We start from the raw sequence: 22,475 nt of genomic DNA, 5'->3' as shown, positions 1-22,475 counted from the left end.
CATGTCTAATGGTATCAAGCGGTTTGCGCGAGCAGCAGTGTATTTATGGCGCATGCTATTGCTTGGAGGGAACATTGAAGTGAATTTAGGTCCCATGACGAAAGCGCAGGAAAAAAAAACTGGACATGGTATTCAATGCTGCGCAGCGCTTCGAAACAAGCAATACTAACATGCTGGAATCTGTGAAACCCGCCGCGGTGGCTCAGTGGCTAAGGCGTTGCGCTGCTGAGCACGAGGTCGCTGGTTCGATTCCCGGCCGCGGCGGCCGCTTTTCTGATGGAGGCGAAAAGCAAAAACGCCCGTGTGTGCGAGATTTCGGCGCACGTTAAAGATCCCCAGGTGGTAAAAATTAATCCGGAGCCCTCCACTACGGCGTGCCTCATCGCCTGCGTTGCGTCGGCGCGTTAAACCCCCACAATCAATCAATGGAATCTGTGAACAAAATGTTTCAAATGCATATTGTACTAAAAACCGACTTCGATTCACTAACGAAACGCGTAAAGGAAGTTGAAGGGAAACAATCACTTTCATCAGAAAGGACAATCTCGAGCCAGAACGAAAATCTAACAATATGAAATCAAATACAGGATTTAGAATCAAAATTTGCCTCGGGAACTTCCACTCAAACTAAAAGCAGTAGCAACGAGCATGACATGTCGGTGATGCGCGATAAGATCGATGACTTGGAAAACCGCTCAAGGCGATCTAACCTTCTCTTTTATGGAATTCAAGATACGAGTGAAGCAGAAGACTGGGACACATCCGAGCAGATAGTTACAAAATTTTGGCAAGACAAACTAGAAGTAACAACAGCCTCAATAGAACGTGCGCATCGCCTTGGGCGATTTTCAAATGAACGTACTCGACCAATCGTTGTGAAGTTTTTCAACGAAAAAGAAATCGAAACAGGGCTCAGTAATGGACACAAGCTAAAAGGCACGGACTTTGGTGTTCCTCGCGATTACTCCGAAGCTGTTCGCGATAAACGGCGTAAACTATAGCAGTTTTCAAAATCCACAAGAAAAGATAAGGACCGCGTCAGCCTTGCTTTTAACAAGCTAAGAATTAACAAGGAAGTGTACATATGGGACACTCAAGCAAACTGAGCCAAGCTGGTTTCCTCTGTTGCCTCTCCAGTCTGACACAACGCGCACATTTCATCTGGTCCTAAACTACAAAACGCATTAACAACTGATAAAGCTGGTACTGAGAACGATTGTTGCTTTTTATACGCTAACATTAGAAGTGTTATTTCAAAAAAATGTCGCACTGTCTTCAATACTCCACTCAACAACCGCAGCAATAATTGCATTAACCGAAACTTGGCTGAACGAAACTATTCCTAACAAAAACATATTTGTTTGTGAATCTGGTTTACAGGTCTTTCCTTGCGATAGGCAACACCGTCGGGGTGGCGGTGTTCTCCTTGCAATTAACAAATAGTATCTTGTCATACCACTGGTTATTAACACTTTCCTTGAATGTGTAGTACCTTCTATCCAATTCAAATCACGTAACGTAATTGTTGGTGTCTTTTATCGCCCACTGGACTTCACTCATGGGTTCGCAGAAGAATTTCACTGCCTTTTAACCGAACTTGCGCAAATTTCCACATACTAGCGTAATAATTTTGGGGGGCTTTTATTTTCCAGACATAACATAGGCAACATTATCAACCCGCATTGCACATTCTGAGTCCCATGCATTTCTCCATTGTTGCCATGATTTCAGTTCAACTTAATTGGTATCATGCCCAACCAGAAGGTCTACACATTGTTCAAATATTCTTGACTTGATCCTAACTAACAATCCAGATATATGTTCCGAAATAACTCATATCGATGGTTTTCCGATCATGACGTTCTAACCGGTCGCTTCATTACGTCCCCCATGGAAAGGCAAATTACCAACAAACAGATTGGGTGCTACAAAACAGCTAACTTGGATCGCCTTAACCATGAACTATCGCTTTTAGGAGTAGAATTTCTGAGTGGCACTTTGTTGCGTACAGTGGAACAAAACTGGTTGTTACTTAAAAACGCACATATTAATCTCATAGATAAATACCTCCCTGTCATCTCTATAGAAACCGATTGCACTGCTCCCTGGTACTGACAGAAACTTCGTCGCCTAAATAACAAGAAAAAAGATTGTTCAGGCAAGCTGACAAAAATAAATCCTCTGAATCCTGGCAACGGTACAACGGTACAAAGCATGCGACAACGAATACCAAAGGTTAATCAAAACCACCCGCAAAAAATTCTGGAAACATGATAAAACGCACGTGATATAACGCATGATATAAACACGATATACCGCGTATATATATATATATATATATATATATATATATATATATATATATATATATATATATATATATATATATATATATATATATATATATATATATATATATATATATATATAACTAGAACTCCTACGTACGTAGCCCAGATTGTCTGCTACAGTTCTTGTACATACTCATCATCATTTTATCTACTTGTAGATTCTTTTACTTCATAATCACCCGATCATTCTCACCGTAGATTCGGATCGGGACAGCTCGGTCCCGGTTGCGCAAATAAACCATTCCCTGCCTTACGGTGCCTTCTCCTCTCAATATATACAACGTCCGATGTATTTTTATCTATGCACTTCTCTTTATTGTTATTACTCCCCTTTTACGACCTCACTTTGTTCTTTCTTCATTTAAATTTGTGCTGAAAGAGATGTTTTTACGTTTTCTGTGGAAGTTGTCGAATACTCATCTAATCACGGGCTGCCAGACAGGCTTCTGGAACTCAGTACACCGACCATATACTAGGCCGGAAATCGCGCTTTGTCTCCTTTAACCTACGCTCAAATAACTAAACGTCCTCTAAGCAGTTCTGGCCATCCAAGAATCTCTGGACACAAGAATATTTTTTATACTACCCGTAGCCCTCGTTGACAAGCACTCCTTCATTCCACCCAACAGTTCTTTCCATCATCTTTACGTACCCAATTCAGCTTACCTCAACGGGTTTCTTGCTTTCGGTTGACGTGGCGTTCTCCGTGGCGTTCAGGCCAACAAGAAGTTTCTCGATCTCGGCGATGTCGGCGACGGTGAGCACGTCGGTGGAGTTCTGAGGGAACCGGTAGCGCTTATGGTAGTCCGGTGCAAAGCCTGGGTCTATGATCTCCCCGGTTCCCGCTCCCCCAACGCCCGTCACCGATGGTGGCAGCGGGGGCGGCAGCCACGTAGAGTTATCGGCGCCCTCGTCGCGGCGACGCCAGATGATAACATCTCCCTCGGGAAAGTCTCCGGGCATCGGCGTGGTCACATTTTCAACAGCGGCAGCGACCGCCAGCCGCAGCGCTGTTATCGGCAGCAACATCCCCGCCTCTCGTGAAGGTATCTGCGAACCGTGAAGTACCGCCGGTTATGGACGTAGACAAGCGGCAGGAAGTCGGCTATAATCAAACGTATATTCTTTCTCTCAGCGACACAGCAGCTCTGGGGTGACATACTGCCACTAATGAACCACCGCAGATATTCTGCCAAGTAAGGAGGATAGTAGAGACGAATGCAAAATATTTGCCGGCTTCTAAGAACCGACCAAAAAAGACTACAACTGAAGGCAAACATATAAACGCCTTAAGAAGCTAACACAGCTTAGCAGTGCAAACTTCTTTGGTTTGGGCTCGTATTTTGAAGAAATTCTTTCTTCTTGGCAATGAATTCTTTGGCTCCCATTTTTATATCACCGCAAGTATGGCCGTCTTCAGAAGAGCCATGTCATCGTAGTTACTGGTTCAGGCCACAGTGCGGCTGTGGACGAGCCAGGACTGTGGACGAGACAGGGAAAGTAGCGAGAAAGTGATATATGGCTTCGTACGTCAGCAAGGTGTTACCGTAAAGTGACTGGCCACCTCTAAAACATATCGCTAACTCTATCGAAAACAAGTGATCAGCATATGGTACCGTAAAGCGTTAACACCGAGAAAATAAATAATTAAATCTGCGAAAAACACTAACTAGGCGTGGCTGCCCCATGCTGCGCTTTCGCCAGCAGCGGCAAAAACAATGCGTCCCAGCATAAACTTCCGAAAGAAACCAAAAGTGTATTAAGATGACATGGTATGCTGCATGTAAAAATGCATAAATAGATGCAAGGGGTATCATTAGCAGGACAATACAAACTAGGGAAGGTAAACAAAATGGCAGGGACAATTCGATAGATAATCAAGACAAATGAAGTCCTAAATTATATTCACCGACCAGGCCCGTGGCCTGCCGCCGTCTAGGAAAATACGGTGGCCACTTTCGACGTATTATTCTTGAGTAGCACCTGTCTTCACAGACGAAAACAGCGATTAACTGCGCGGGTCCGGTAGTCGACGTCGATACCGTCTTTGATGAGGGATTTAATGTCAACGCACTGATACATAAGGACACAACCAGCATAGCATCGCGACGTACAACGAGACTAAGCGGGCTCTGCAGGACGTCTTCTTTTATACAATTTGATATAGCATTCGCAGCGCGCGGAACAACGCAAAACAAAATATCCGTCACAATCAGTTTCTCTATCCGGCTCCTCTTCGATCTCCAGAAATCGTTCCCGCTTTGTTTCGTTTTTTTTTTTATTTAGTCGGTGTCGGTGGAGGGTTCTCGACCCTTTTTTATAGGGAAGATTAGGACTGTAGATCTCAAACCGCGGTACAAGTAATTTTGTGACACGCTCACCCCTACCCCCTCCTCTTTTGGGATATTGTGGTATTTTAGTGAAACGTTATGTGTGCTTTACACCAGTAGCGAGAATGTCGATCGGAAACGAAAGGATGGAGGGAGTGGAGAAAGCTTGGAGTGACCCACGTGGATTCAGTTGCTTCATAGAAATCTGCCAGACAACGAAGAATGCTAATTGAGTGTCAGTGGCACTAATCAGAGATTGGTTCTGCTTTATTCTACTTTGAGCAACGTCCAGTAGCTTTGCAAGCGTAAACACTTGAAAAAGCTCTTTTTGTTCTTATCGAGGCCAGTGTTTTATGCTGGGTTCTAGAGTTCACATGTGAATGATGTTTTTCCTGTCTATATCACACGAGATTTCTTTATTCGGAGTGCACGTGAACACCTTTCGAGATGACGCTGCGCAGTACATGGAATAGATTGCGGATCGGTTCATGATTAGCAGTCGTTTAAACATAAATCAGGACTGCAAGGGCAGTTGAGCGCCCATGAAAGCGTTTGCTATAAAGAAGGGGTCGGCAACCAGCGCCCCGCGGGCATCATACGGCCCGCGGTGCCGTATCATACGGCTCCCAGTCCGTTGTCAGAATCCCCACCCTTCCCCCTGTCACTTCTACCTGAAGGCCGACACGCCAGTTTTGGCCTCAACTACGGTTAGACGGGAAACCAGAAGCGAGAATTGATCGCTTCGACTTGGCATTGTCCCTTATCTTCATACTTAACCAGATTATTCTCAATTATTGTTAAATATTAATGTCAGTTCACTGAATTTTTTCTCTTTGCCTGTAGAGCCATCCCTTCCCCCATTTGCCGTCTGGCCCCGCGCCGTATTGGCTGTATGCCTCCACCTCAAGAGGTTGCCGACCCCTGCTTTAAAGTAACCTTCAGACTCACCGACGGGTGCCATCGTGTTTTTTTTCTGTCAAGATTGCCACATTAACACATATTCATTGTCATAAAGCATGTGCAGTCTTTTCGTTCCTATGTTTAGCTGCGGATTGTATTACACTGCACTACAACTGCCGAGATGTAAACGTAAAAAGACGGTACAGACAATAGGCGACAAGAACTACATGATTTCATGGACACATATGCACACAAACTAATCCTCTTCAGCCACACCAGCATTTGGTTCATGCTATATGCAGACACATCGACTTCATAAGCTCATATATGCCCTGTGTAGAATGTGTGAGCAAAACCAATGTGGTGTCAGTTATTGAGGTACAACCACACCTATTACAATAACGGCATTTGGGGAGGAGAGGGCTAGTCAGTGCTTTACTTGTGGTCACAGAAACGGCCATTTATGTACCGGACTGTTTGGACTGTGAAGAGATAGCCAAAAAATGATGGAATACGGTAAGTAATTCCCGTCTACCCCGAGAGAAACTTAGCATTACGTTTGGTCAATTATCGTACTTACACCAGCCACTGATATTAGAGAAAATCTATATGTCTAGGGCTCCGTGCATTGTTTTCCTGCCTGCTGTAAATTTCGTTTAACAAAACTGTCAAAAACAATTAAATTAGAATTGGCCATTCATCTCTCCCTGTTATTACTTCGAGTTTCATTTACTTCTCATGAATCTTGAGGTCACAGCGGAGTGGTAAACGTTAAGGAATTCGCGTCTGCGCTCAATGAACAGGCCGCTATGAAGGAAGCGTTGTTGCAGAAAACAGATGTAACTCTTGCTTAATCAAAACTTAACCAGCAAATACTAAAATACCGTTCGCCGGTAAGATGACGCTATTATTAACACACGAAGTTGCAGTTATTTCACCTAATTATTCATTTCCCAGTGAAGTTGCCAATCTTAACAAAATTCCCGTCTGCTGACAGCACACTAGTGCGACCAGTGATAGTAGTTTGTGATGGTTTTGCCTATATGTACTCCAAGAGGTTCGCAAGTGTTTTGAAGAGGGGGGGGGGGGGGGGTGAGGAGGAGTGCTCAATACAGCCACTGGTCATGATTATGGTGACTGATGAGTTTTGAAATACACAGACAACCACTCGGTGCATTGTCATTTTTCTGCAACTCAGACTTTATTCACGCTAACCTTTACCTTTTTTACAGTATTTTTAGGTACAGAAAGCAGACTGCCTTTTATCGGCGATTGAATACTTTTTTCGCAAAGTGCCTCCCCGTATTTTCAGTGTATGTGCAATTAAACACCATTACTGTTAAGTTGCAGCTTTTTATTCACTTCAAATATCCTACATCGTGAATAATTAGGGCTTTATCTTTGTTTGACTAGGATAGAGCAATCGTTTCATCTGTGTAGAAATCGGAACGCATTTGCAGGAGCCCTTGTGTATGATACAATGTATTGTGAATATAATTACGGAACCCGTGTACACTCCCTTAAATTAGCTGCAATACGCTTATGATGCAAAACGGTGCAAAAAACGACGAGACGAATGAAGAGCTGAATAACGATTATGCTCGCCAGACTGGACGTGTGTTGTGGCAAAATTACTGTCTGTTTGAGCCTCGTGCTTCGACCATTACACCCTGCTTTTGTACGTGTGGGGGGGGGGCGTGTTTGTGCGCGTGCGTGCGTGTGTGTGTGCGTGTGTATGTGTGTGCGTGTGTATGTGTGTACGCGCGCGCGCGTGTGTGTGTGTGTGTGTGTGTGTGTGTGTGTGTGTGTGTGTGTGTGTGTGTGCATGTGCGTGCGTGTGTGTGCGGGGGGGGGGCGGGGGGGCGTGCGTGCGTGCTTTGGGGTAACGTAGGAACGCTTAGTCAGGGCTAACTTTTGGAATGCCCGAAAAAGCAAGTAGCAGCTGAAATATACAAGTGACCCTGGAATTTTTGGTCTAATAAAACGAGTTTCTCAGTCTGCAACATAACTTTGTTTAGACCTCAGTTAAAACAACATTACAGCGGGCCATTCTTTCAGGCTTCATGGTAATAATGAAGTATATTGCGCCGTTTGTAATGGGAATATGCAAGGGACGATTCAAAATGCCGAGGTTAGCCCCCATTGCTAGCCGTGACACAACATTGTCCTTACCACAATTATACTCAAAGAGGCTGGGTTTTTTATGAACTTTGCAAGGCATGGAAATATGCGCGAAAAGCCTTCGTTTTCTGGCGTGAGTTATTGCTACAAAAACCGTGATGAACGCACCTCCCCCTGCAGCCAGCAACAATACTGCAGTGATGAAGCGGCAATATCATTTGGTGCCAGTTTTCAAATATTTCTGGGAATATCGTAGCCAACACTTTTTCGCACGTTGCACGCTCACCTAACGTTCTTCCAACGGCTACAACGTTGCAATGAAGCACAGCACGGCAAAAATAAGCTGTGCACCGGCATGTATCAAGCCCATGCTAACAGCCCCCTCAAAAATGGGTTGGAGCATATTATTGGCCGCTGACACGAAAACATCGAACAACGTCAAATAATTCAGCATATAGTCTGCGTGTGAACAATTATTCTGGGAATAAAGACTATAGACAGTTTTAGGTGAGCGCACGCAGCAGCTCTGCTCACGCAAGGAACTTGCGGAGGTTGCAGTACGTAAGCCGGAGCCGTGCGCTTTGCGTGCGCCCGCAAGTTTTTGATTAGAGAGTTTTAGTAGAGCGGGAGCTAGCGTTTAGCGCGCGCAAAATGTTGCGCTTGCGCCCGCAAACCTTTTCTACCAACCCGGCTTTTAGTACTGCGCCAGGAACCCTCCGCTAGTAGCGTGTTCCTGCTGCTGATGATGATCGTTGTGCCCAGAAACCCTTTGTATCTGGTGAACATTGAAATGTCCAAGCCAGGTGAAAAAGTTTACAAAACACATATAAAAAAGAAAAAAAAAACGGCTGAATGCCCAAAGTCACTGAATCGTCCCCACCAGCGAGAAGGCTCATTTCAACAAATAACTGTAATTTCGCAAGCCAACCAGCCCATAGGGACCGGGCGGCCGTTCTATGGCACCACCGTCGTTTCAGCGAACAGCGCCGCCCGTGGCGAACCGCTCGTCAGTGGAAAGCCGGTGGCGGTCAGCGCAGCGTAGTTGTGCATGGCTTTCTGTCGTTTTTCTGCGGTGCGGCTTGCAAAGCGAACATAACCCCACGTGCATTTTTCATATCGGTAAATCTTGAGTGTGGGCGTGACGTTTACAAGGTATGCCATGTGTGTTATTTACGCCCATACTCAGTATTTCCAAATAGCAAACGACGCTCAATGCGCCAAGCTGGAAGTCAAGCTGGAAATGAAAGTTCGTTGCTTCATGCAATTTTTTCATGCCTGCATGCAGTTTTGCGAATCGAAGACTTTATTCCCGCTAAATGCTCCTACAAAGCCGGTGTGTGCAACCGATCTAGGAATGCTGCGGCGAAGGCCTTTGGCAGTTGATGACGAAACGGCGCCGACGTCGTGCACAAGCGAAAGAAAAAGTTGAAGGGTGTCTTCGAAGATTTACCTCAAAATAGAAATTGTGACGGATGACGCTTCCGTATCTTCATTACCTACGGCTGAAACGTGTTTAATTTCACAGAAATGCTCTTACTACAGTCATCGGGAATCCTTGATAGAATACATACCGCATGATAGTACGCATGATAGTAGAATGTTATTGCTTGTCGTGGAGAAGCATTGCTTTAAAAGAATTGCAATGGTTTCTGGCTAGTTGGTAAATGGTTTTTCAAAAACCAATTACTGCGTGACTGAAGGACGCAAGACAGGAGGGTGCCCGAAACCTGTACTCAGCTTCACAACTGAATGCTGCTGTCGGTTTACAAGCTGCCACCTACGTTTGAAAAATCATGCACACATCCGTCTAACGACGATGGTGGTTTATCGCTAAGCTCTGTCGTATGGGTTTCCTTGGTTGCCTTCTGGATTTAAACTTTGACTAGTTAAGCGTCGAATTTGACTAGCACGCAGTTTGGTCTTTTGGTCGCAGCGTCTTTGACTTTGACCATTTCCCATTCGATTTCGCACGAAGAAAGCTTTGTGTTCAACCATCATAATCATTAGATGATTTTGCTGTTTAATTTTGAACTTCTATGCTCCATCTCCAAATCTAAACTTTTTCCAGTGTGTCGGAAATATGTCTGTGGTGGAGGACTCGGGCTCATGCACCCATATTTGAGGCAACTAATCGCGTGTTTTTGGTGTCTTCACCAGGCATTACACGATTTTTTACGTACTCTGTGAAGAATACTTAAGCATTAAAAAACACCGGCTGACGTTAACACTGCCACATTTTTTAACTATCGGTGCCAGCCTTTATTCTACGCAGGGGGTAAAACGGGAACCGGAGGAGGGATGGTTTTTATCTTGGGCTGATGAGTTGGGGAATAACTTTGGCTCTTGATAAAATGACCACCAGAAACGTGGGTTTCCCACTTCGGCTTTCAGGCTCCCATGCTTCACAGTGTCGCTCACCAAAACCGAAGGTACAAAGCTCACGGTTACAGAAAGTGTAAACTATCGCAACATTTCTACGGCTACACGGTAATCCATCTCGTATGCAGGTGCCTTTCTATTTAAAGCACACGTATCGAGGTATCCCAGCGATAGGGCTGGCGTGGAAACTGTAGTCATTGAAACCAGTGAGGATAGTTTAAAGTGGAAGAAATGAATTCTAATATTGCTAATAGTTTGATTCCTACTCAGATCGCGTAGAGCCAGGCGCAGAGCGCTGCAAAAGCGCTCGTGTCAATGTAGCCCTTCCCCAACCTTACAAGCATCCAATAAGTTTGCGTAGCCGTGAGTGCAATTAAGAAGAAAATAATACTAATAATAGTAGTTTTATTCGTACTCAGAACGGGTGGAGCCAAGCGCAGATATCGCTGCAAAAAGCGCTTATGCCATTGCAGCCGATACCCAACTTTAGACGCGTCCGACAAGTTTACGTAGTCATTACTGCATCTAAGAACCCAACACATCTGTTTAGACTTCGTTTAATCTCACATGTCTGCTCACCACGCCACCAAAACATACAAAGCACCGACGCAAACACGACAAAAACAACGGGAGGCTGTGTAGTCCAATGCACTGGCTCATTCCACTGACGAGGGGAGCGCCGAGTGGTGGCGCCACCCGTCCAGCTGCCCGGTCCCTATACAAACGCCACACAAGGTAAACGGCGGTATCGCCCACACCGGGGTGTTCGGTACGGCTTGGCACAGTGATACAGTGAAGTACAGTCTAGTATTCTGTGCGACCGCAGGTACCTGTCACTGTCAGCAACGTGACATCGTCGGTGAAGGCTAAGCCCCCAGGGACCGTAGTGAAGGCGAGCCGCGCGCGCACAGAACCATTCCGGCCGGCAGCGGCCAGCGGGGGCAGGCCGTCTCGAGCAAACAGGTTTCGCGAGACCAGCGCCAGCCGCGCGCGGCCCGCAACGCCGCAAAGTACCGCCCGCAAACTCTGGAAAATAGCGTGCGTCCGCAAAACGCAAACCCTCCTTTTGCGGACTGCGCATGCGCACTGGGTCGCTTGCGCAAGGAATAGCGTGCGCAGTTTTAGTATAGCGGAAGCTAGCGTTTAGCGCGCGCTATTATGAAGCCTGAAAGAATGGCCCACTGTAATGTTGTTTTAACTGAGCTGTAAACAAAGTTATGTCGCAGACTGAGAACTTTGTTTTACTCGACCAAAGATCCCAGGGTCACCTGTATATTTCAGCTGCTACTTGCTTTTTCGGCCATTCCAAAAGTTAGCCGTTACTAAGCGTTCCTAAGTTAGCGTTCCTAAGCACGCACGCCCCCCTCCCGCACCCACACACGCAGACACGCACACATGCATACATGCACGCGCACGCACACACACACACGCGCGCGCACACACACACACACAAACACACATACACACGCACAAACACGCACACACACACACACACACACACACACACACACACACACACACACACACCCCCACACACACACACACGTACAAAAACAGGGTGTAATGGTCGAATCACGAGGCTCAAACAAACGGTTGCTCCAGCTATACTAGACTCTAAACTCTCTATTCTTGCGTTGCGGGTTTTTCGGGTTTTGCGGGTCGTGCGGGAGGCCCCTCCCGTCCTCTTTCCGGTCTCTCTCGCCCGTGAACGAAAGGAACAAAGTAACGGCGTCTCCCCAGAGTCCCCACAAACTGGTTTACGGCTTCTTCTGGCTAGGTTTAAGTCTGGCGCTGGCCGACAACAAAACGCTGCCGACAACCACATGTTTCGTTCGCCAATCTGCCGTTCAGTGCCGCTGCGTGACACACAAAGCGCGCATTTCGGAGCTACTGGTTTATCCACGCATCAACTTCTGCGTGCGTTCAACTAAAACTGGTTCTTCGCGAGAAGTTTGCTGCGCGCGCTGCGCTGCTGGTACGTGCGTGCGCAACCCTCTGCGTACGGTCAAGTAAAACTGTCTTATATCGCGCTATAGACTAAAAACATACTTCAAGTATAGCATGACAATGGCTCATCCGTAAAGGCTGTTCTGTCATCTATTTACTCACTTCCACAGTCTGTGTAGCACTCCAAACGCATTTGCAAGCGCCCTTACGTATGATACCCTACATTGTAAATAAAATTAAGAAACCTGTGTACTCTCGCTTACATTAACTGCAATACGCTTATGATGCAAAATGCTGCAAAAGACAAGGAGTTGTTTTTTTACACATTTGTTGGACAAGTGGCGTGTTCAACAAACCTGGTATTGCTGTTCAACACAGTCTACGAGCTACTGGAAAGGCCCCTCGGAACCTCCATTGTTTGCGACCACAGATTAGTAATTTCCTGAGAATTATCCTACTTGATTTCTTTTGAAGCACTTGCTCTTGTGCAAGACCCGCTCAGTCGTAAAAAGGGGACCTCATGCAAAATTTTACGCAGCTAGGCTCCAGCCCACGCGTCACGACAAAACAATTTAAAATCTGGATAAATACATACAGTTTCTCGATGTTAATAAGTGTTTGTCCTGCTACCTTCACAGCTATAGAGCCACAAACGCATATTTCGGGGCCATTTTCAAATGGCCTTGAAATAATTTGAGTAATCATGAACGTTTTCAGTGAACGAACACGTGCGCAATGCGTGGCCAGGCCGCTGTAGCGCAATGTATTCGTCTATACCAGACACGTTGTATGCGCGTCGATTCAACATGGTAGCAGACAAATCCGGGTTGCTAGTCCTTGACTCGGCTGACAAGCTTATGACACCCTTTCAGCTCGTAACTCAGCGTTCGGAATGCTCGAACATACCCAGCCTTGGGCGTTCTGGCTGGGCCCACGGGCTTGTCCGTCTCACCCTCGACCCTAACGCAAAAAACTGTCAGGGCACGAATGACATACGAAAGCATTTTAGGGGCAAAGCCTCTTAGGGGTTCGGGCTGTCGGCGTCTCGTGTCATCGTCGTCTCATGTCGTCGTCGCCTCATGCCCTCGTCGTCTGATGTCGTCGTAGTATCATTTAGTCACCGGGCTAAAACACCGGCACACTTGTTTTCCAACTCCTCGCGCTCGAACGTTTAATTTCCGTGAGAGAAACGCGTACTAAAAGAACACACCGGGACACTTGTTTTCGAACGCATCGCTCTAGAACGCTTCGTGCTTCAGACACGAGACTTACAGCAATTTGAGGGGAAAGATGGGACTCCGCTAGCACTCGATAGACATAGCTGGAGATCTTTGGGAGACGCCTTCGTCCTGCAGTGGACACAACCAGGCTGGTGATGATGTATATGAATGTAAGGTTAATTCGTGGGTCTTTGCAAATGCGTCTGATACTCCGAAGATACCAGGTCTAGCGAAGAACGCCGTGTAATTTTGGTCTGTCTTAATTTTGAATTTGGGTTCGTCCATCCGCCCGTCCGTCTGTTCGTCCGTCCTTCCTCCGTCCGCCCCATGATTCAGCCACCCGGCCAAAGTTGAAAGAGTTCTTACGCGAGACGTTTGTATCGGCAAAACATTAGCAGTTTAACAAATCTATAAATATTCTCTGTATTTGCCCCGAGTGCTCAAAAAAAAGGTAATGTTAGGCTTATTCGAGGAAGAAGGCCAATACATAACTGGTGTTTTGTAGATATGTGCTCGATTGGTGCGATAGCAAATTAAAAATAAATGCGGTGAAAACAACGTTTTAGCCACAAAACACACAAAAAAAAAACAAAATGGAATGCACCCGAGGCTCGCACTCGTGGCTCGAGTGCTAAGACGGCGCGCCAGAAGTGCAAACCCGGCAAAATTGAACTCCGCAAACCTCGGATTGGTTAAGCGAGACAGGAGGGGAACAGCGTGAGGGGTGGGCTGATAAGAGAGGAGGTGCCGTTACGCGGCAGGGCGGCAGAAGATTTTGACGGCATTTGCAGCGACGCGAGCAGACGCGTTGCCATTTTTTAAATCAGGAGCATCATTTCTTTTTTCAGCTGTAAACAACCTTTTTTCAGTGAGTATGATTACCATGCCACTTTATTTTTAAAGCGAAGTTTTTTACATCTACCCCCGCCTCCCCCCCCTAAATGTTCTGTCGCGGCCGTTGGTTTCAACAGAAAACTCCCGTGAACAAATAAAAAAGTCATTGGCACCGCCAGGAACCGAACCTGGAACTAATAGTGAAACGGAGCGAGAGCCCGTTGTCTGACCTATTGAGCTACGAACGACGGGGGGAGAGAGACAGCGCACTCATCGAGCACATCTGCGGGTTTATCCCCGGAGTTCTCGCTGAATGCCACGTGATAGCGTCTCGCGACCTCTTGCGGCACTGTGCGCTCCGGTGTAGCGGCCGTGTGCGCGCCTTGCGCATGCGCCAAGAGTTATAAAAATTAAAGAACGCTCCCACCAACAGATGGCATGTCCCTTCTCTGGCTCTGCCACCGATCTACTCGCATCCGCCGTTGGCGGCAGAGACTAAGGAGAAGGAGATCGCCTAAAACCAATTTTGAGCTTCCTTTAATTTTATGAAAAAAGAGTTTCCACTGATTTGCTTCACCAATACAACTGAACCAACCACCGTTCATGAATCCTGCACTGATTTAACCTCAGCAAAGATTATCTATTTGAAGTAATAAAGGATGTCGTTAAGTGCATTTCACTTGTCTCTGGTTTCCCTCTTTGTAGAACCACGTGAGTGAATTCAAGTGACGTTGCAAGTGTCTGCTACCGCTTCCATCTTAGTAGGTTAATCTTTCGGCGATTGCCACCCACCACTCTTATCCTCAGGTAAAATTCAGCAGGTTTTTCGCGGCATTTCTGACTAAGTTACTTCAAACGGCGTTGTCAAGGTAATGCCAGGGAGAAGTAGAAGCTGTCATTTAAGAACGTCAAACTGTTATTTCAGCAGTCATTCGTACATTTAGATGCAATAAAGAACACATCTAATCAATAAACACAACACGTACAAGTCCTAAAAATCGTAAGATACGCATGCGAGCGATAATTCCGTGTGCATTAGCTTTAACGCACAGTGTAAGCGTGACTGTGACCATTGTTCGGTGCGCACGGCCTAATTTGCACGCTCCGTATGGGGTAGACTTGCAGTGAGTGCGCAGTCATGTGACGTGGTTATGGTCACCGGCACCATCGCATGGTTATCTGCAGCAAGAACACTCCATTGACCTGCCTCTTGTACTTCCGTGAACAAAAAACAAACTAACTTTATGTGGCACTCCCCCTGAATTCGCCCTGTTACAGGTGAACTTACAGGTGAGAGAGAAGTTTGTCTTCGAATTTCTTTCCAACTTTCTTTTTTGCGAGCGTAATGTTTCCGTTGCATGCGTATAACCGCAAACAAAACTTCCCTGTATGATGAACGCTACGTACTTCCCCGGTCGCACTACACCCATTCCTTCATAAAATACGAATAGTTTCTGATGAATTCAGTATACCTATTAACGTTCAGTAATATGTTTACCAAAAATCCCAAATATTTAGCTTTATTACAGCAGATTATCTGGAGCCCCTGAACGTGCCATAACTAGAGGAAAGTGTTTTATAAGGACGGGCTTATTTCCTGCCCCCTCCCGTAGATTTAAACTTTAGAAATTTCATTTTAATTACTTTTTTCACAATAGCGGTGAAACGTTTGGAGCAAACACGTGCGATTCCACCTTTCGTTAATGCGTCTGGAGTGGTGCTGCGTCTTAATTCCTCTCAAAGCCGAAAGCAATCGAGCTCACACACAGAGACGCTGCTGTGGACATACACAGCTGATCGTTGATCCGGGAGAAATAAATCGCACAAACCCGTCACCCTCAAGCGCTTCACTGACAATCGGAGCGTGGCTTCCGATTGAGGGAAGACCCAGGCATAGAGTTTCATACTAACATATACTAGAGGGAAATCTCTCGCTGCAGTCGCGGGCCGCCGTGGGCGGTGCCATTGCTGCTAGCGACGTTCCTTGCCTACTTGGCTTAGCTAGCCATATGGCTTCTTTTTTGTCTCAAAGCCAAAGTCAACAAAAAAGGGTAACATTTGTTTCTTGTTCATCGTGCCTGAAGCTTTAACATAATAACTGACAAATTAATCTTTTTGGATGTTCCATTTTATAATAACAAAACAAATTTGATGAGCCTTCTGCACTAATATTGTTTTTTGCAGCCACATCCAACTTTTCAGCCTGTTCGCGAGCCATGTCAAGGACAAGTGGACGTGCCTGCCCGGTACATGACAGAACGCTCGCCGAAGCGCGGCTTCCCTAGACAGTGGCACCAGATTTCCCTCTAGTATTCGCCTCGAGATTCGCGATCGCTGCGCCGCCTGCCGCCGCTTCTCAGCGGCGTTTGCGGGATTAGCGCTCCGTGGCTGATAGGTGGTCACGCAGTGTTTTGGTTCTCTTGCGCTTCTTTTTGCCTTTCCGCGCACTAAACAACTTGTTATGGTGACGTCTGTAAGCTAACTGCACGTTTAGGGCACTTAAAAAAAAAAAAACAGCTGCGTCTTGGTAGAGCGCTCTAACGCCAACAAGAGCTGCCCGGGAAGGCGGTTCTGCGCGCTTCTTGGCCGCTCTTGCGGACGTCGGCGACGGCAGCAGCATATCACCGCTGTAACCTTCGAACACGTCAGCACAAGTGAATTCTATTTATTGTCGCCTCGTTTAGACCTGATATTGGCTCTGTAAGAGGTTGATTCGCTTTGCAGCGCAGACAACAAATGCGGCTTTGCTTCGAATATGTACGTCGTAGAAAAATATGTTTCGGGGATGTGATAACCCAATAGCTGACAAAAACTTGTGCTGCTTTTATGGGAGTATAAGCCACGCGAAAATGTTAAGTACACTCAAAGGCTGTGCGTTGCCAGATATGTGCCCACTCATGCCTTATAGTAAGAACCAAGGTATATGTTAATGAAACCACGGGAAAATGAATGGTCTGCAAGTCAGGAATAAATAGAATACTGGTACGGGAATGCAAAAAAAAAAAACCGAGTGCAGCCCCTGAAAGGCTAAAGACGTTTGTTTGAGCGAGGTAGTATTCACCAGACCAACTAGATGCGAAATGCACTATTTCGCTAGACATGGGGGGAGGGGGGCGAGGAGGAGGACGCTCAACTATCGTTGTTTACAAATGCGGAGCGAAATCAACGAATGAACGGTTTAGTAATCACACACACAAGCTGCGTGTTCACTTTTCGTTTGTTTTTCGCCTTCAACGAACGGCTGATCACTCGGCGGACGCATTTTTTGAAGAATACAGGGTAGGCAGTTCACAAGCGATTCGAGGTGTCGTTGGAAGAGTTGATTGATTGATTGATTGCAGGGTTTAACGCGCCGACGAAACGGAGGCGATGAGGCACGCCGTAGTGGAGCGCTCCGGATTAATTTTGACCACCTGGAGATCCTTAACGTGCGCCGAAATCTCGTACACACGCGCTCGTTGGAAGAGTGTCGTATCTGATAAGAGTCTCTGATTTCGGTTTATGCTAGATTCTGCAGTCTCCCTGTGTCATATGACGATGTTTCGAAGAAGAGTTTGGTCACGGACGCGGATTACTCTATAAGCCCATCTTCGCGCTTCTGTGGAGGATAAATGTAACAGATATGAATCTTTGCGAGCGCTCACCTCGGGACAAGACGACACAGCATTAAATTTGCCGTCGTGTGCTGACTCCGGAGTGTAATTTTGCATTATCCATCGTACTTCTTTGGTACAATGTTTGTGAAATTTATGCCGCATTGGCTTGTTCATGGTACTGATCAATATCTGATATGTGATATTGGCAGGCGTAACTTGCGTGCTGTCAGGTATGAGTGCTCCGCTGGATTTTCAAAGTGCAAAAAGTCGATTTACATCATAGTGTGTATGGCCGCTACATGACCATCGGAGGAAACGCTGCTTACGGAGACACTGCCACTAAATTTCAGGGCAGCGGAATTGCAATCAGCTGCATGCAAATGCTGGCTTCGGGACGCCGGCCTGTGACACACACCCGGCGCTCATATACATCTCACTAAGATCGCGTCATAAACGTTTATACTCCCGTGAACACACCACGCTTGCAAACAGAGTGCCTGCTCCACGTTATTCGGTATTTCGAACGCGGACAAACGGTAAATCGCTGTCTTGAACGAGCCCCAAAAGCAACGGCGACAGGGGGGAGCTGGCCGGGGACTCCCGCGCCTGCTTTCGAAACGGACCGCTAGGGGGATTTCAGTGGCGCCCCTACAGGCCGCGCTCGAGGCGTATATATTAGTATGAAACTCAATGGGTCTAGGAGTATATTCTAGGCACTATACCAGGAGCATGAGAGTGCGCAAGGACACGCATGCGCGCCGTGTAACTCTCAACAGCAGGCGCAGTGCCTCCAGAGGGCAGCTGTGGGTTTCGCCAAGCGCTCGCTTGGTCTGGAAAACTTGCGTCCCACCCTGTACGGTGGGTTCCAAAGACAAATTCATCCACACGTACGCACGTAAGAGCGCCATCCCCATCGCCGCCATCATGATCTCCTCGTGAGTGAGAAATTTGCACGGTGATGACCATGATGATCGTCAGGCTCGTAAGGGCCTGTGGCTCGTCACCATTCTCCTTGCCAAAGGCGAAAAGCCATGAATGGAGAGAGCGCCAATCCGCTTGTTAGTGGAACACAGTGGCAGCGATCGATAGTAGGGGCAGAAGGACGTGCCATCGCCCATCTCGAGCAGGGGATCGGGATTCCTTTTCGCAGCAGGCACACTCACGTCTCACCGCAGCTCTCAGTGGGGGGAGGGATCAAGTGGGCGTGCACGTGTGCGTGTGTGCGCGGGTATGCGTTGGCATGGTTCGCAAGGTACAAATTGTGAAGGTACGAATGTTCCTTTTGTCTCCTTCCGTGTGGTGTCAGTTTCTTCCACACAGGAATGTAGCCTGTGCCCCCTTGCACGTGCCAGCGCTACATCTGCACTCCCAAATCCCTCCCGCCCTCCCTACTTTGCAGATTGCTTCTATTTGATCCCTTTTTGTGTGCCTAGGCACTCATCGCGGTGTTGGTGTGAGTCACAGCTAAGACCCTTCGTTTGGGTCGTAAAATAGACGCTCTCAACCAGGAAAGAACACGCTTGTGCCTACTTGGAGCCTTATTTACGAAGCAACGCGCAATACGCTTCGAAGAAAAGTTTCCGGTGCGCAGTCAGCTTCATCTTAAAGACACATAAAAGGGCCCGGGCAAGTGAACGAATTAATTCCCTCGTATGTCGCCATCGGCGTCATCGACGGCCGCTTTGAAACCGCGATTATGAGTTTTTCTTTGTTGGAAAATGGGCCCGATTAGTGTTAGCTGTATATCGTACATGTTCGGCAAAAACCTCTTCAACAAAACTATAAAAGGAACATTGCAGCAGCTTCGCAACATTACATTCAGAAACGAGCTCTACCTAATTTACACACCAGAAATCGATTACAAGGCTGAGGCTAAGAATATGAAACCTAGTTATCATTTATCGTCCCGTGAAACCGCGGTGAACACCCTATTAATCCATGTGGTTTATTTTTGCGAGCTCTCGCCAGTTTGAATGTTACACAGTTGGTTGAATGCAGCGAACAAAATATATTGCTATGTGGAAGGTATTCTCTTAGCCTTACAATGAAGCTGCAATACGAAAGCAAAAGTCGTCTAGATATTTTACACTCCCCAAAGGCACTCCCATGGTACCCATGGGAGTGCCCATGGGAGTGGGTACTAGGTACCCATGGTACCCATTTACACTCCCATGGTACCCTAATAAAAAATATTATGATTTATTTAAAACAGTTCCGCACTAATCAGGCGTAAATCGTCATTGGGGCGGTGCGCACCTTACGTGGGCTCATATTACAGTTGCACAATAACAGAGCCTCTTGAACAAGATGACCTGGAAATGAAACTTTTAGAGTATGGAGCATTGTTGTGGTAAACTGAAATGGTACATATAGCACGGGAAAGTTTGCACGGGAGACAAAGCCGCTTTGTTCGGTGTGTCAACTTCCTGTTTTCGTTTTACCGTTGGCTCTTACTCCGGCTATGCTGCCTAACAACACGATTTTCAGGTCATGAGCTCGGGCTGCTGACGGCGCGAACTTTGTGGTGAGACCAGTCGATTAAAATTCAGAACCTCGTTACCTCTGTCTTAAGAGATAGCTGCCCTATATAAGCTTCGCTGACGCATAAGATCCCCCAAACATTATCGCTTGTCCCGTCCTGCTTTTTCCATGGGGTTTTGTTTGTCGCACTCTCCTTTTTAGAACAAGTACGCACCATCCTGTCCAGCAATATGTTTCACTGAAAAATAATCGAAAAATATTCGTTAAAAATATATGCTGTAAGCTGTGCTTACAGGCCTAGAATCAATCGTTCACCAAGATGAAAGGTATACTATTTCACCACATCTAACATATGGCGCACTGAATCTTCAGGCGGCCACCGCGAGGCAGTATTGATGATGTGTGAAAAGGCTTTTCACCCTATTCGACATCTGCTCTATTGTTTAAGCTCTTGAGCGCTTATTTTCAGAGCCCAAGAGGAAATTGTCACTCTTTATATTGTGGGAAATGAAAGATGAACAAGGGTTAGCTGTATTATTGGCTGTTGCTTTCGAAACAGGTTTGAATGTTTCGAGCAAGCAGATCTTTCTTTAGTCTAATGAAAGGAAGAAGCAAGCTTGCTGTTTTAGGGCAGGCGGTAAGTGGATGGTGACCGAACTTATCTCGTAGTTTTTCTGCTCGCCTCTTTTTGCACTTTTCGGTTTTGGCTTTGTGGGCTGTACCTTTTTTTTATTATTTTCTTGCATTGTTTGCTTGGTCTTCACTAACCCCATCGGAGGATTCTTGACGGGTCCGAAAAAGGCTTAATTCCACAATCGAGGGAAGTTCTTTAGGCGGGGAGGGGGGCGGGAGCGTTAGGAGAAAGGCACAGGGGTACAAAAAGCCCCTTGTTGCAACACACATAAACAAGAAAGGTTCCAGAGTCTTGCAGAAACTGTGGAACCTCTTCCTGCGAAAAACGACATCATGGTATATAACAAAGTAAACAGACAGTTTTCCAACTCAGGGCCAAGCCCTGAGTTTTTTCTTACCAACTTCCCCTGATATTCACGCGGGCGTGAATAATCACACCTTCACAATCGTCACATAAGGGCGAGTTTAGTAAGCTGAGGTTGTTTACGTGTTATAAAACGTGTCAAGGTTATAGCGCTATTTTGCGGTCGTAATTCATTTGTGCCAAATATGGCCACCGTGCGTTTTTCATCAACTTCCTATTTTGTTGCAGATATGCGATATGTGTACGCTTCGAAGCAAATGACTCGATGTAACCTCGCGAATAGATGGCTCACCGACTAGTTTTGCTCATTGGCATTCACTCAGAATACGCGTCCCGGATTAAGGGGCCTTGAAAGTGCCAGCACAGTACATGAATACATCTACTAGTTTATCGTTTCCGTTGCCGAGAGTGTATAACGATAAAGCGAAGAAGAGTTCCCGCGCAAAAGCCTACCGAGAGACTCTAAAATTAACTCTCCGAGCGCAATCGCAGTGCCGAATAATGTAGAGAGCTTGTCGCTACTGTTATTTGTTTCCATGTTCAAGTTTTTAGGTTTTCTTTCCCCACGCAATAGGACACAATCTTAGGCGCTTTCTTGTTTTGCGGAATCACTTATTCTATCAGCAAGGGACAAGGATGGTGCGGTAATGTACGGGACTCACCGTCGGTGCCGCTCCGGTGGATCCGCTTTCTCGGCCCAAAGTTAACACGCGGTGTTCCTCCTTCCTTTGTAGTCGCCGGTTTACGAACCAAAGGCGCAATGTGGAGGGGGACATCCGCTTCGCCTCCATTGGCCGCCGATGCCGTGGCTGTGACGTCGCAGCGCGCCAGTTCACGCCTTCCTCCGGCAGAGGCACGGATGTGTGCGAAGTAGGAGCGCCTGCTAACGCGTCCACGTTTTCTAGAACGCTGAGGCATTCATAAAGCCTCACAATACACTTGTCAGATATATGGAGAATTTATCGCAAGTTGCAATTGCAGAAACAAAACTGCCCTTTCGTGGTCAGGAGGAATACATTTATCTTAGTAGGTGTATCGCTAATAAATGATTAAATAAGAAGCGTCTTTAAATAAGAAGCGTTGTTCCACCTTTGTAGATGAGTAATGAGGGGCCAGAAAAATGAGGGGTCAATAAAAACGCATGGAAGGCCGGACAGGACCGAAGTGTAAGTGGTCCTATTTATTGAATTGTGTTTTATGTCAAATTGTTCACTTAACCTTGGTTCTGGGCAGGCAGTGCTCTCGGAGGCCACAAGAAAGGTGTAGCCCCATGATTGAGATAGAGCGCAAGCCGACTTGTGTTTGTTGTTTGGCACCAG

The 22,475-nt window shown here is 46.5% G+C and overlaps 1 protein-coding gene across 1 annotated transcript in view; it reads right to left on the bottom strand.

The window, feature by feature from the left end:
- The window catches only part of LOC144178983 (uncharacterized), a 44,005-nt gene extending 22,029 nt beyond the window's left edge, over positions 1-21,976 (bottom strand). Inside the window, exons 1-2 of the mRNA XM_077707137.1 lie at positions 21,819-21,976; positions 3,018-3,401 (exon numbers count right to left, since the gene is read on the bottom strand). Of these exons, the coding sequence (XP_077563263.1) occupies positions 3,018-3,401; positions 21,819-21,947 (513 nt within the window). The 5' untranslated portion in view covers positions 21,948-21,976. The remainder of the gene's footprint in view (positions 1-3,017; positions 3,402-21,818) is intronic.
- Between the last annotated feature and the right edge of the window lie 499 nt (positions 21,977-22,475).

This window comes from Haemaphysalis longicornis, unplaced genomic scaffold, assembly GCF_048455015.1.
Source record: "Haemaphysalis longicornis isolate Haplotype H1 unplaced genomic scaffold, Haemaphysalis longicornis Haplotype H1 scaffold_1, whole genome shotgun sequence".
NCBI classification, from domain to species: Eukaryota; Metazoa; Arthropoda; class Arachnida; order Ixodida; family Ixodidae; genus Haemaphysalis; species Haemaphysalis longicornis.
This window is presented reverse-complemented; position numbering and strand designations above follow the sequence as displayed.